The sequence below is a fragment of the Staurois parvus genome, unplaced genomic scaffold, assembly GCF_062004578.1.
Source record: "Staurois parvus isolate SC_StPar_1 unplaced genomic scaffold, SC_StPar_1.0 ptg000010l, whole genome shotgun sequence".
NCBI lineage: Eukaryota > Metazoa > Chordata > Amphibia > Anura > Ranidae > Staurois > Staurois parvus.
The window spans coordinates 2,053,732-2,069,200 of record NW_028317806.1 but is presented as its reverse complement, the minus strand read 5'-3'; the positions used below and the strand labels follow the sequence as shown (position 1 = coordinate 2,069,200).

Sequence of the window (15,469 nt, the reverse complement as noted above, 5' to 3'; positions counted from 1 at the left end):
CCCCCCCTTCCTTTCCAGGCCAATTTTCAGCTTTCACCGCTATCACACTTTGAATGGCAATTGCGCGGTCATGCAACACTGTACCTGTATTAATTTTTTAGCATTTTTTGAGACAGATAAAACTTTATTTTGGTGGTATTTATTCATCACTGGGATTTTTATTTTTTGCTATATAAATGAAAAAGTCCAAACATTTGAAAAAAAAGTGTTTTTCTTATAACATTTTGCAAATAAATAATCTTTCTTCCTAAATCTTGGCCAAAATGTATACAGCTATCTTTTTAGTTGAAAAAAAAAACAAATTAGTTTATAACCAAAAATTATAATTTGTAAAACATTTTTTTGACATTCTTAGTGTGCTAGGTCAATTTGAATACATGGAAAACACTTTGCATGCATTTCTGATGATGAAAAAAGGCTCTGGATAGCATTTGGATATGGAACAGTTAAAAAACGCTTCTAAACGCAAACGCTTATAAATGCGGCTAGCCGCATTTACACACATTTACAAGCGTTTGGTGTTTGAAACGCTGATAAAATCTACTCCTGAATGCAAGTTTGATGCGTTAAAAAAAAAACGACTGTAAACTCAACTGCCTGTAAACGACTGTAAACGACATAGTGTACATGGACACACAGGAAAACATTAGGGAGAGTTCAGGGGCTGCTGAAAAAAATGCAGAAAAGCTCCTGAACATGAGTTTATCAGCTGCAGTGTACATGAGCCCTTTACCAGAACAGGAAAAGAGGGAAATTTCACAATGCAGACACCTGTTCCTATGATAACTGTCTAACAAAGGATTTCCTTTTCCTAAAATACAACTAAAGTCTGCTGTATGACAATCTCACACGCTCTCCCTCCCAGACACTGCAGTTCACATTTGGAGGGTTTCTGCAACAGACGCAATGCTGTCAATCCACAGGGCTAGTTGTGGCCAAGTGCTGACAGATAAGCTGCACACTTGTGAATCAGCAATGACAAAGCTAATACCCACACACTTGCAACATTTTTTATATCCCACTTTAGTAAAAGCAGACACAGCATATGACTATGTGAAAGTGGCAACCTTTCTTCAAATTCAGGAGCAGTGCAGTGTTGTTTCCTTAATTTTACAGGAATCTGCATTGGGTGGACATAACTGGCAGGACCAGTGGTAACTTTGCAGGAGGACTATGAGAAATCTGTGAGGCCTCTTTCATGCGGGAATGTGGGTACACTAAATTCAGGCAGGTGAGATGCATTTTTAACTAGATGTGCTTCTAATATAGTACAACACAATACAAGTACAGTAAGTGCCAACGGACCCACACTACAGTGCACCACAATGCACTAGCCATACGCTGTGGTGCGTTTCATCTAAAAAATGGTACAGATTGGATTTAGCTTTTATTTATGTGCATTATAAGCCTTATTGCAGCGCACATTAACACAGAAAAAAACACTACATTGCAGTGCGTTGCCCTAGAGGAAAGAGTGCAAGTCTTATTTTTTCAACATGAACGGACTGCCTTCAGGCTTAACACATTGCGTTGCATTGCATTAATACGTTTGTGTTCACACAACACATCGTTTGGATGGGGGCTTAAGCCTTGATGTTATACAAATGAGAAACGCGTCAGTGGATGTGGCCTTGGAGGAGCCAAGGCTGAGACCATTCTTACAATACATGCCTGATGAAGGGGTCCTGTGAGACTCCGAAACGTTGCCTTGTTGTAAATATGTGATCGTTTATTACATTTTTTGGACCCATATTGGTGATCCTCGGTGTGCTGGTGACATTCTCCCTTGCTGATTCTGTTCGGTTCCAGCACCCATTTATATACACAGCCATTTTTAACGCAGGAACACGTGCATTTGGATTGTACACTTGCATTCTTACAATACGTCACACAATGAGCTGGCAGGTGTGCGGCACCTTTGTATCGCAGTACTTGAGTACTTTCTGGATGAGCCTTTTGGGCGCCTGCAATCATTCCATTTGTGGATCCCTGGAGCAGTCACAAAGGGCACACTGAGCGGTGCTGCAAGCAATCGGGCTGTTATAAAATTGCTGCTTCATATAAACCCTCATAATTATTATTTCTGCTTAGCGGCTTTTTAACTTTATGCAATTGGGTGCATTTTTTAAATCACATCCTGAACTCAAGCACACTAGTACACACCATTGTCTTCGGTTCCAGTGAGTGCTTTAAAAAAAAGTATAGCAACATGCATTTGTTTGCACCAGAAAATACATACATGCATGTATAGTCGTACACGCAAGCATAAAAAAGAGGGGAAAATGTCTGCATACTAAACAGAGATTTTTGTATTGAAGGAAAAAAGCAGCAAAAATTGAACCGTAAACATATTGCAAATGTATTTAAATGCACATGCAGAACTGTACACTGAAAGTGGGTATTGTGGAGTAGATGAGCCTCAAATGTAGTTGCGATGTATTGACAGGTTTTACAATTCTTGCAACAAATGTAGATTTTTTAGAAGGAATCACTGTTTTAAATTAAATAATGTGACTTTTTTATTTGCAAAAGCCAGCCATTTTTGTAACCTGAAAAATAAAAATTAATCTATTTTTTTTCAGGTATCTGTCAATGGAAAATCAGTCACCGTGCCATATCACAGCAGTGTGTTCGAAATTGATGTGTATGGAGCTGTCATACATGAAGTCAAGATTCCCAAACTAGGATTTGTGTTTACATTTACACCGTCAATCAATGAGTTTATACTGCAACTTAATCCCCATGTGTTCTCTTCAAGTACATCAGGACTTTGTGGTAGGTACTGGATAGATGATGACACTGTAGATAGATAGATAAGATTTACTGTCAAAATAAATTTACAACAAAATTTCTGTCCTACTCTACCCATTACCCGTAAAAACGATACATCACACACTCATTCATAGTACATAAATCAAATCAATATCAAAAATACTAAAACATTCCATTTTAGAAATAGGAACATCTGTTATAATAACAGTAACCCTGAACCATCTGGCTCATTAATTGAATTTCATTTCCATATTTAATGCTTTTATAGCCCTTGGAGAAAAACTCTCTCTGAATCTTAGTCCTTACTTTATGTTTCTAAACCAGTGTTTCGCAACTTTTTTTCAGTTAAGACACCCTTTAAAATCATGGACAGTCCCAAGGGACCCTTTAAAATTATGGACAGTCTTGAGGCACCCTATTTTAAAATGGGGAGCCTCAAGACTGTCCATAATTTTAAAAGGGCACCCCATTCTAACGTGAAAAACTATTCTAATAGTTTTATATGACGATCAACATCCACACATGTAGGACACCTAACATTAGAGGTGATTTATTCTTCCAAAGCAAATACACTTTTTTTTAAACTAGGATGCTGTGCAGGCAGCTGACATCCCCCTATTAACTGACTATGTCATTGGTTGTCAGGATGCCGGGGGCTAGAAGGTCATAATGGTGCACAATGAAAACCTGTGGCTTTGTGTAACTAAAAGGCAGGCTTGATCCACCTGCTGGCTTGTATACAAGTTTTGGGCAATTTTTATACATTTTGCCAAGGCACCCCTGAAGAAACCTCAAGGCACCCCAGGGTGCCTGGGCAACCTGGTTGGGAGAGGCTGTTCTAAACCATCTACCAAGGAGAAGTAATTCAAATAAATGGAGACCAAGGTGGGACAAATCTCTCACTATTTCCTCTGCTCTACATAGACAGTGATACTCATAGAGAGAGAAGTTTACAGCCCTTAATTTCCTGCACAGTATTATTTTCTGCAGAGCAGTCTTATCCTTCACTCAACAATTAGGGTACCTAAGTAAGTAAAACCACTAACTATCTCTGTTAACGTGTCACTAACACTAAAGCAGCCCATAGATTATACGCTTTTCTTTCCTTCCACCACGAGTGGAAGGAAAGAAAATCATTTGAATCCCCCATCAACACAGTCAGTCAGTCAGTGTTGATGGGGGAATGGCTCCTGCAGTTCTATTGTGTGCTGTATATTTTTCAGGCTGGGCTGCAGACAGCATGGGAAGCCAGAGTGGTCAAAGTAGGTAAATATGAACCTGTGGGGTGGAGGGGTATGAGACATCACTAATTGTATTTGGGGGATAGGGAGAGGGGCTGTGGAGATTTTTGATTGAATCTGAACTTGTACTTTAAAGCCAGCCATAGATAGATCGAATCTGTTTCAGCAGGGACCGACCAAGATTTGATCCATCATTGGGCGGGCTGTCAGATTTTTTTTACATGTGATTACTGCCGGCAGCTACAGCCACTAGCAGTAATCATTGTGTTCTGCAATGGTTACTGCTAATGATGTCTCATACCCCTCCACCCTGCAGGTTCATATTTACCTACTCTGACTACTCTTGCTTCTCACGGTGTATGAATCCCAGCCGGTAAAAATCTACCTCCAGACTGCTTGCACCTGCACATTGACCTCCCAGAGATAGGACAGCAAGAATATTTTTTTTCTTGATAAAAGGAAGTCATTTATTGCTGTCTTTTTCTTTTAACCTTGGTGACCACTTAACTCATCATTTTTTGTTCTGGTGTTGCTGTAACAGGAACTAAACAGAAGCTTTCTCAATTAAGGCAATAAAACCTAGACACAGGCTTTGACCCTTCCCTTGTTGTCAATAGTATTGATAGCATGTTTTTGATATGTTCAAAAATCTATTTACTACAAAGGAATGCCCCTTTTTTGTTCCCATAGTCTTACAATCCACGTGGTAATGTTTGCATAGTAGGCCTCAACCTCAGCTCAACTCAGCTCTCTGACAAGTCAACAAGAGCACCATTTTTCCACCCAAGGCAGTCTTATTGGTCCATGATAAAGTAAGGCATGACACTTGGGTGGATGTGGCTTCAGCTCTGATTAGACTGGAGGCTTGAAATCATGGGGCTCAGAAAGGGCTTCTTTGTGTTGTAAAAGTACACATAGGTACCCCAAGATACTATCTGTACTGTAATGTCTACTTGTTTACAACCTGTGATAGGTTTACTGTAATGTTGCACTCTTCTGGTTAAAGCATTATAAAAAAAATTTCATTTTCTGATTCTTTGTGCAGGTGTATGTGACCACAATTCCGGCAACGATTTCACACTAAGGGATGGCTCGGTAACTAGAGACAGTAGCCTTTTCATACAACAGTGGACCTTGCCTGACCATATGGGTAGAGAATGTAAAACTCGAATGGAAGATGTCTGCATCCAACCTCCCAGCCCCCATTGTAACATCCTGCTCTCCCAAACATTTGAGGCATGCCACTCCAAGATCCAACCCAGCACCTACTTCTCCCTGTGCCAGGAAAGCAGCTGCCACGGCCAAGACTTCTGTGAGATCATTGCTGGATACAGCCACCTTTGCCGAATACACGGCGTGTGCACAGACTGGAGAACAACAGACCTCTGTCGTGAGTACCTATTGTCCTACTTTGCTGCAGAAAAACATGACATATCAGTGCTTACTGTAAAGAACTTGCAAATAACTGGTTTACTTTAATCCACCATCCCTGGCCACATGTTGTAACTTCTTTTCACTCCCCCACTGCTTCGTTCAGTGCTGGGAGCTGAAGGAAACACTTGGCATTTCCATGTATGGAGATGTAGGTAACTTGCGCCAATCAGCACTGTAAGACCCCATGTATACGGGACACTACTGAATGATGGAAACTGACTGCTGGAAAACATAGGTTAAAAAATGTCCGTTTAGCCATGTTTGCATAACACGTTTATATGCCTTTATGTGCGTTTGCGTTTAGAAGTGTTTTTTAATGATAAGCACAGGAGAACCTTCCAAATCCCCAGAATGCACTGAAAAGTGGTAAATTATTAACTGTTTCAGACTGTTTCAGAGAAATGCAGAGAGTAGAAGCAGAGACAGCAGTATGTGTTGAGATTAGTGTGAGTTGCTCAGTAGCATTTCTTTTGTTTCCAAGGGTGGGAAAGTTGTCTGGTGGAGTGAGTCATTAAGGCCACCTGGCAGGGGGTCTTCATGAGGAATTTGAGGTGTGAGTGGTCATTAACATATCTTTTGTTTCCAAGGGTGGGAAAGGTGTCTGGTGGAATGAGTCATTAAGGCCATCTGGCAGGGGGTCTTCATGAGGAATTTGAGGTGTGAATGGTCATTAACATATCTTTTGTTTCCAAGGGTGGGAGAGGTGTGAATAGGTCATTACAATGTGTGACAAGCTTGGTAGGAACATCCTGTGTTCAGTGTTTTGTCCATCTGAGTACCTTGAAAACGCTTAGCATGCATTTTTCATGTAGAAAAAAGGCTCTGGACAGCATTGGGAACTGGAAGAATTAAAAAAAAATTTCAGACGCAAACACTTATAAACACATTTCGTCGCGTTTAACCTTGTTTAAAAGCGTTTTGGATTTGAAACGCTGATAAAATCGACTGCTGAAGTTTTCTGTGTTAAAAAAAAACGACTGTAAACTCAAATGCCTGAAAACGACTGTAAACGAAGATGTGTACATGGACACATAGGAAAACATTAGGGAGAGTTCAGGGGCTGCTGAAAAAACGCCGAACAGCTCCTAAATGTGCGTTTATCAGCTGCAGTGTACATGAGCCATAACACAACAAGAGTATTGCCCTGTGTAAACTACAAATCTAGCTGTTGCCCCAACTCATCTCCTACCCACCAACTGTCAGTCCAGAAACAGTGTTACATGCGAATCTGACATTCTGCATCTCTGTTCATTATCATAAGTGACACCAAAATATTAAATCTGAAGTTTAGGTAAAGCAATTTTTACACAGTTACATTGGTCCAACTTAGACAAATGTAAGTTTGTATGTATCATCCCTATGGGATCCCGTAGCTAGCACCACTACTATGGTGGTCTACACTATGCATTCATTGAGCAGTTGCAAAGTGTTCCGTGAATGGTGCCTCTGCCAGCAAAGTGGCCTCTTGTGTTCAGTAAGCAGCAGGGCAGTCTCTCGGCACAGGATCTGAGAACTAGTGGAGAACGGTGCACTTGCGGTAACTTTTAAAAATTTCATACCTAAAATTCAGCTTTAAATTACAAAATATCTGAAACATAATCTCTTTACAAAAGGGAAAAAGGGTAGTGCTTAATCAGTATAGGAATTAGGCATAGGAGATAGAATTCAACTTCATCCCTCCAAGGTAAAATTCATTGCTGACAAATGCTATGCATATTAATTTACTTCAGGTACTTATATAGTGCCGTCAATTTATGCAGCACTTTACATATATATTGTACATTCACATCAGTCCCTAACCCTCAAGGGGTGTACAATCTAAGGTCCCTAACTTACATTCATACATACACATACTAGGGCCAATTTAGACAGGAGCCAATTCATCTACCAGCATGTCCAGGCAGGTGGTGCCATGGTTGGGGTTTGAACTAACAACCCTAGTACTGCCAGGCGGAAGTGCTAACCATTTAGCCACTTTACTCAGTTCTTTTGCAGTAATTGATTTTTGCAAGAACAAATGTGCTCCTAAATCCCTACACACAGTACTAGTCTGCATATCATTTATGTATTTATGTGGCCATCTAGGCTACTTACACTGCATGCCAAACTATCAGCATATTTAGAGGTATAGGGCACAGTTGACTTTTCTTTTACTAGTACAGTAACAGAATGGAGGAGCGCTGGGCATTTGGGTAGAAGGATTGGTGGGGATATGCTCAAGCTTAGTTGAATAGGGAATAGTTCTTGGGATTGGTTGGCAATTCCCTATTCATACAAGGGCCTTACAGACGGTCATTGTAGAAATTTTCAAAAATAAGGAAAAGCAGAAGCACCAACCCACTAGTAAGTGCCCAGAATGATATTTATTAGACATAGCAGTCAAAAAAGAAAATCAAAGTGCATTTTGAAAGCTAAAAATGCTCACCTTCTTCAGGGCTGAGAAGTGATAGTTGTAAAGTCTGGACTGCTTTGGCTGATATTAGTAATATAAATTTCTGTCCCTCATATAATCCAGCAGTTTAGTAGCGTTGGCATGCCTTTGTTGACTACTACATCTAATAAAGACCATTATGGATAATTACTAGTGGGTTGGCACTTCTGTCATTTATTTTCTTGTACAAGGTTGGCCCAGCTGTTCCTACCTCTCGAGTCTACCATTGGCCCTTTAATGTAATGACCACTCTCAGAGACCAAAAGGAAGGCAGGAAGGGACAGAACCAAGATTAATGTTTAAAGGAGAAGTCAAGATTTTCATATGACTTCAGCTGCCTGTATCTCTGGATCTACTGATCCTTTTGACAGGGTGCGAAACCCTGTGGCCCCTGTGGCATTCCATAAGTAACGATTGGTAATCCATCAATGAGATCTGGAACAGCTGCTGACTAGTCTTGTCATTGCCCCTTGTTCTGACATCACACCACCAACGCTGGATTCTTAGGCCCCATTCACACTTGAGTGATATGTAGCTTGAAGCTCCAAAACGTTTGAGGATAAAAAAAATCAATTATTCTCAATGGAGATGGTTCACATCTCCACTCCAAGTTGCCTGAAGCCAAATGCCTGAAGCTCAAACAAGTTCTGGAGCTTTCTTTGTTGCTCAAATCAAGCAGACATGTGTGTTTTTGAGTGTATTTAGTTGCATAGAAGATAATGGAAACGCACGATTTGTGCATTTTTTGCACATTTTTGCGAGTATTTGTGCATTTTGTCTCGCGTTTTTCTGCTCAAATGAAAAAAATTAAGAAAATTAGTAATATTATATGAATAAATAAATGTAAAAAAAAAATACATAAATAGATAAAAATAATCATAAATAAATAAAATTATATGTAATAATAAATAAATAATATTTAGCCCCTAACCTTAACCCCCTTTAAAAAAGTATTAAATAAATTATGAATAATAATACTACTACTATTATAATACATAAACACCCAAACCTGAACAAAAAAAATAATGATAATATTAATTATTCTTGTTTATTTATTTTGTGTTAGGGTGTTTATTTATTATTATTTTGTTATTAATATTATTATTATTATTATTATTTTAAGGGTTAGGGGGTTAAGGTTAGGGGTTATTTATTTATTTATTATCTTTTATTCATTTATTTTATTTATGATTATTTTTATTTATTTGTGTATTTATGTTACATTTATTTATTAATTTATTATTATTATTATTATTATCACCCTAACCCTAACAAAAAAAAGATAATAAATGAATAAAAGTAAAAAAGAAATAAAAGCTGATGGAAAAGATAAAAAAGCTGGAAAACCTAGCAACAAATGATGCAACAAATAATATTTTTCTCTATTGGCTAATAAAAAACTGCCAAAGCTTAAAAAGCTGTATGAAGACAAGCAAAAATGTGCAAAAATCACGTGAAAAAATGCACGAAAAATGCTGAGACTCTACGCTCAAGTGTGAATCCAGCCTTAAGGGCCCTGCTGATATACAGCCAATGGAAATTGCCCACATCACCAGGCAGTGATGTAGACACTCTAAGAAGGGCCCAGGTCAGGTAACCACATATTTAGGTAAGTAAAATTGATATCTAGTTTAATTTAGTTTAGTTGGGGGGGGAGGGGTTTGTGGGGAAAGGGATCCCTGGCCACAGCTGAATTTTAAACTTTAAACATTTTTTTCTAAATCCTAACAGAATTGTTGAATGCTAAAATACAGAATTAAAGAAACCTCCTCAAATATTCTTCAATACAGTAACAGTGTCTGCTGGATTTTCCATTGCCTCATACGACGCAGCTAATATCCAGCATTCTGTTCAGACACACTAAGTCTCGGCATGTTTTAAGGGGAGTCACCCATATTAAGTGGAGGTTTCCCTTTTTTACCCTTTAGAAGTGTGAGCTCTACATGACTGATAAGATAATAACACCTGATGCCATCTGTCTGCACTAGGTCAATAAAAGTCTTTCATTACAGGACACCCCTGAGTCAGATAGCATGGCTGTGTCACTGCTTGTATCGCAGCTTAATGTGAACCACCCCGGAGGAAAAAAATATCTATATATATCTTATAAGTATCTCAAAGTCCAAAATCTGATATGCTCTGCTTACATATAACACACAACAACTTTCAAAGGCTCTAAGGCCGGCCATACATGGGTCGAAATTCGACCGGTTTTTCGTCCGAAAATTGGATGTAAGAATAATCAGCTGATTTTCACTCTGTTCCTGGGTCAATGACACTGGGCGATTTTCGTGGTTCCTCCCCTTTTCGGTGATCGGTCATGTTGGAAAATTCGTGAAAAACTACCAATTTTCGACTCAATGATGGTCAAATTATATGTTCGTTTTTCCGAAAAGAATATGCGCATGAGCCATGACCTGGAAGGAACAGAAATTTTGCCTGTTATATGGGGTGAACTATATGACTTGGTCGGCCAATTTTCGAAATCATTGATGGCACCAGAGCAAACGATATTTTCGATTTTCAGACGACAAATCGTTCGGAATTCGAACCATGTATGGCCTGTATTAGCCTTTTAGAAAGTTATAGATAATACACAATTTTCAGGGAGGTGAATATCCTACAGTACAGCAAGACGTAGAGTAAAACTAAACCCACAAACAAAAATGTAATATATTCCAGTTTACCAATGAGTCAGTTTTTTGAGTGAAGAAAGTTCTCAGCAAGTACAGAAAACGCCTTTTCATCAAAAAAGAAAACTAATGCAGCCTCGACATGGGTTGCTAAAATGCAACAGATAACATTTTTGTTTAAGGGTTTAGATACACTTTAAAGCATAGATGCTTTAGGAAACTGCAAAATGTTAGATATCCCATATGTGTAGAATTTTGTGTCTCTAGGATCACAAGGCATAGAGCTGGTCCTTATCTTCCATACATCACTCCATTATGCAATCCCGGCACAATTGCAAAGATACTTTGACGTCATGCAGTTAAAGTAACTGTAAACATCTAAACATAGCATATCATATTATCAAAGAGAAACAGTCTTTTATATTTATATAAATTAAATTTATTTTTTTGTCCATAATGAACTACATACCAAATTAGCATTTTCTGCTTAAAGTTAAAATCAAACACACATGTATTTTTTTTTTTTTTATATTTTTTAAGTTAAAATGTGTACTTTTATTTTGCACATTTAAGGAATAAATATGTTCATGACAAGCATTGATCAAAACCTGTGTAATTGTAAAGAACTGCATGTGATTACAAAATATTGTAATAATCCTCCTCAAAGGAAAATGTCAATATCTGCAGATGAAGGATCATACTAATCAGTTATGAGAACGTATTTAAAACTAGACTCCAGGCTAAATAAATATTTTCTAATTACTGCGGATATGAATGTTCCTACTTAAAATGCTAAAAAATGATAATTTATTTTTGTGTTAAAATTAAAAAAATGTTATCGCTTTCTGCTCTGTGCAATGATACTGCATAGAGTATGGACCTTACCACCTCTTTGGCAGTTCTGCGCCGGTGCTATTTACTCCTCCCACCTCCAGGTGCCTTCTCAGCAAGCCAGGTGCTCCCAAGCCAGGATGTGTGCATCCATAGATACACACTGCTGGTAAGCTATTCACCCACTTCCATCTCAAAGGAGTTTGACCTACAGCAGCAATAGCCTATGGCTGCTGCTGTTCTCTGTGTCTCCTGTGATACCAGAAGGGAGCAGTGCTTGCAGCCAGGACAGCACTGGAATAGGGACAGGAGTCAGGTAAGTGTTGTAAAGGCTGAAGGTTTTTTTACCTTCATTCATTCTATGCATGAAGACAAAAAAAACTTTCTCTGTGCAGCAGCCCCCCCCCCCCCCCATACTCACCTAAGCCCCCTCGTGATCCATCGGTGTGCACTGGAGTCTTGCTATCCCAGGACTCCCTCTCATCATTGGCTGAGACAGAAGCAGGAGCCATTGGCTCCCACTGCTGTCAATCACAGCCAGTGAGCCAATGAGCCAATGAGAAGAGCAAGGGTGGTGGGGCTGAGCCGCGGCTCCGTGTGTGAATGGACACACAGAGCAGTGGGTGCCACCATAGCAAGCTGCCTGCTGTGGGGGCACCTGACAGGAGGGAGGGGCCAGGAGGGGAGGATTTGGGCTGCTCTGTGCAAAACTACATCTTTGTTATTAAAAAAAAAAAACAATAAGTCTTTAGAATCACTTTAATTCAGGGAATAAATTAGAATAAAAATCATTTTGACTTTAGAACCACTGTAAATCTTGGCATTTGGTGTCCTTTGTGCATTTCCTCCAGCTTTAGGGGGGAGTTTGTCAAAACTGGAGCAAAAAGAATCTGGAGCAGTTGTGCAAGGCTGCCAATCAGCTTTCATCTTCAGTCTGTTGCCATGCACAGCTGCTCCAGTTTCAATACATTTCCCTCTCTGTGCAGTAATGCATCATAAAACAGCTCCTGCACTTTGCTTCCTATACTGAAGACCAGTTACTGCTGCTTTCCTTGCTTGGTGGGTTGGCTGGTCTTGTATCCACCCTCTCCTGTAGTTTTCTGCAGGCTGCCTGTAGTGGGTGAGACCTGCTGGGCCCCTCCCTCAGCTCTTGTCTCTGCACAGGCTATATACAGCACAGTGAAGTTGTCACTGCTACTTTTAAAAGGTATTATCTGGTTTGTAAAAGCATTGATACACACAAAGAGCATTTGTATCCATTGTTTCAGTTTTGAACATTGTTACAGTATAGCAAGCCAGGTTAGATATTTTACAAATGTATCATTTACATGTATTTACGCAACTTACCTGTCAATCATTGCCATGTGATGGTTATATTCCACCATGTCACCCCTCTGTTGGAAGTGGTTTCCACCTCTAAGACCTCAAATCAGAGCAGCAATAGGCATTGCAAAGCCATGGGAAGTCTTAGGCTCCTTCTCAGCTGTGATGTGTTACAGTCAGGTCCATAAATATTGGGACATCGACACAATTCTAACATTTTTGGCTCTATACACCACCACAATGGATTTGAAATGAAACGAACAAGATGTGCTTTAACTGCAGACTGTCAGCTTTAATTTGAGGGTATTTACATCCAAATCAGGTGAACGGTGTAGGAATTACAACAGTTTGCATATGTGCCTCCCACTTGTTAAGGGACCAAAAGTAATGGGACAGAATAATAATCATAAATCAAACTTTCACTTTTTAATACTTGGTTGCACATCCTTTGCAGTCAATTACAGCCTGAAATCTGGAATGCATAGACATCACCAGACGCTGGGTTTCATCCCTGGTGATGCTCTGCCAGGCCTCTACTGCAACTGTCTTCAGTTCCTGCTTGTTCTTGGGGCATTTTCCCTTCAGTTTTGTCTTCAGCAAGTGAAATGCATGCTCAATCAGATTCAGGTCAGGTGATTGACTTGGCCATTGCATAACATTCTACTTCTTTCCCTTAAACTCTTTGGTTGCTTTTGCAGTATGCTTTGGGTCATTGTCCATCTGCACTGTGAAGCAGCGTCCAATGAGTTCTGAAGCATTTGGCTGAATATGAGCAGATAATATTGCCTGAAACAGTTCAGAATTCATCCTGCTGCTTTTGTCAGCAGTCACATCATCAATAAATACAAGAGAACCAGTTCCATTGGCAGCCATACATGCCCACATGACACTACCACCACCATGCTTCACTGATGAGGTGGTATGCTTAGGATCATGAGCAGTTCCTTTCCTTCTCCATACTCTTCTCTTCCCATCACTCTGGTACAAGTTGATCTTGGTCTCATCTGTCCACAGGATGTTGTTACAGAACTGTGAAGGCTTTTTTAGATGTCGTTTGGCAAACTCTAATCTGGCCTTCCTGTTTTTGAGGCTCACCAATGGTTTACATCTTGTGGTGAACCCTCTGTATTCACTCTGGTGAAGTCTTCTCTTGATTGTTGACTTTGACACACATACACCTACCTCATGGAGAGTGTTCTTGATCTGGCCAACTGTTGTGAAGGGTGTTTTCTTCACCAGGGAAAGAATTCTTCGGTCATCCACCACAGTTGTTTTCCGTGGTCTTCCGGGTCTTTTGGTGTTGCTGAGCTCACCGGTGCGTTCCTTCTTTTTAAGAATGTTCCAAACAGTTGTTTTGGCCACGCCTAATGTTTTTGCTATCTTTCTGATGGGTTTGTTTTGTTTTTTCAGCCTAATGATGGCTTGCTTCACTGATAGTGACAGCTCTTTGGATCTCATCTTGAGAGTTGACAGCAACAGATTCCAAATGCAAATAGCACACTTGAAATGAACTCTGGACCTTTTATCTGCTCATTGTAATTGGGATAATGAGGGAATAACACACACCTGGCCATGGAACAGCTGAGAAGCCAATTGTCCCATTACTTTTGGTCCCTTAACAAGTGGGAGGCACATATGCAAACTGTTGTATTTCCTACACCGTTCACCTGATTTGGCTGTAAATACCCTCAAATTAAAGCTGACACTCTGCAGTTAAAGCACATCTTGTTCGTTTCATTTCAAATCCATTGTGGTGGTGTATAGAGCCAAAAATGTTAGAATTGTGTCGATGTCCCAATATTTATGGACCTGACTTTATATGTCACAGTGAAGGGGAGACCTGAGAAGACTTCACTCTGCTGGGTGCCACTGCATGTGATGTCTGGTGAGTACATTTTACAGGGAGGAGGGAATTTGTGCTGTGGGCAATTTTAGCTTAGATTGCCCTTATTTAAGGAAGGAAGGCAGCAAATGTTGTACATGCTGGTTACAGTGCATTTCTGTCTGAAATTCTGTGGGAAAATGGGTCATTCCAGACATTGAAAAGAACAGCGTACCTTGATTAAAAAGTTGATTGGAGAGGGGAAAACATATAAAGAAGTGCAGAAAATGATTGGCTGCTTAGCTGAAATGATCGCAAATGCTTTAAAATGGCAACCAAAACCTGAAAGACGTGGAAGAAAGCGAAAAACTACCATTCGAATGGATAGAAGAATAGCCAAAATGGCAAGGACTCAGCCAACAATCAGCTCCAGGAAGATCAAAGAAGGTCTAAAGTTACCTGTGAGTACTGTTACAATTAGAAGACGCCTATGTGAAGCCAAGCTATCTGCAAGAAGCCACAGCAAAGTCCCACTGTTGAAAAAAAGACATGTGCTGAAGAGGTTACAATTTGCCAAAGAGCACATTGACTGGCCTAAAGAGAAATGGCGAAGCATTTTGTGGACTGATGAAAGTAAGATTGTTCTTTTTGGGTCTAGTGGCCGGAGACAGTTTGTCAGACGACCCCCAAACACTGAATTCAAGTTACAGTACACTGTGATGACAGTGAAGCATGGTTGCGTAAGCATCATGATATGGGGATGTTTCTCATACTACGGTGTTGGGCCTATTTATCGCATACCAGGGATCAGTTTGAATACATCAGAATACTTGAAGAGGTCATGCTGCCTTATGCTGAAGAGGAAATGCCCTTGAAATGGGTGTTCCAACAAGACAACGACCCCAAACACACCAGTAAACGTGCAACATCTTGGTTCCAGACCAACAAGATTGACGTTATGGCGTGGCCAGCCCAATTCTTA

At 39.9% G+C, this 15,469-nt stretch overlaps 1 protein-coding gene across 1 annotated transcript in view; it reads left to right on the top strand.

Annotated features, from left to right (window-relative positions):
* The window catches only part of VWF (von Willebrand factor), a 219,839-nt gene that overhangs the window by 138,758 nt on the left and 65,612 nt on the right, over window positions 1-15,469 (top strand). Inside the window, exons 36-37 of the mRNA XM_089669873.1 lie at window positions 2,583-2,775; window positions 5,059-5,403. Coding sequence (XP_089525999.1) covers window positions 2,583-2,775; window positions 5,059-5,403 — 538 coding nt within the window. The remainder of the gene's footprint in view (window positions 1-2,582; window positions 2,776-5,058; window positions 5,404-15,469) is intronic.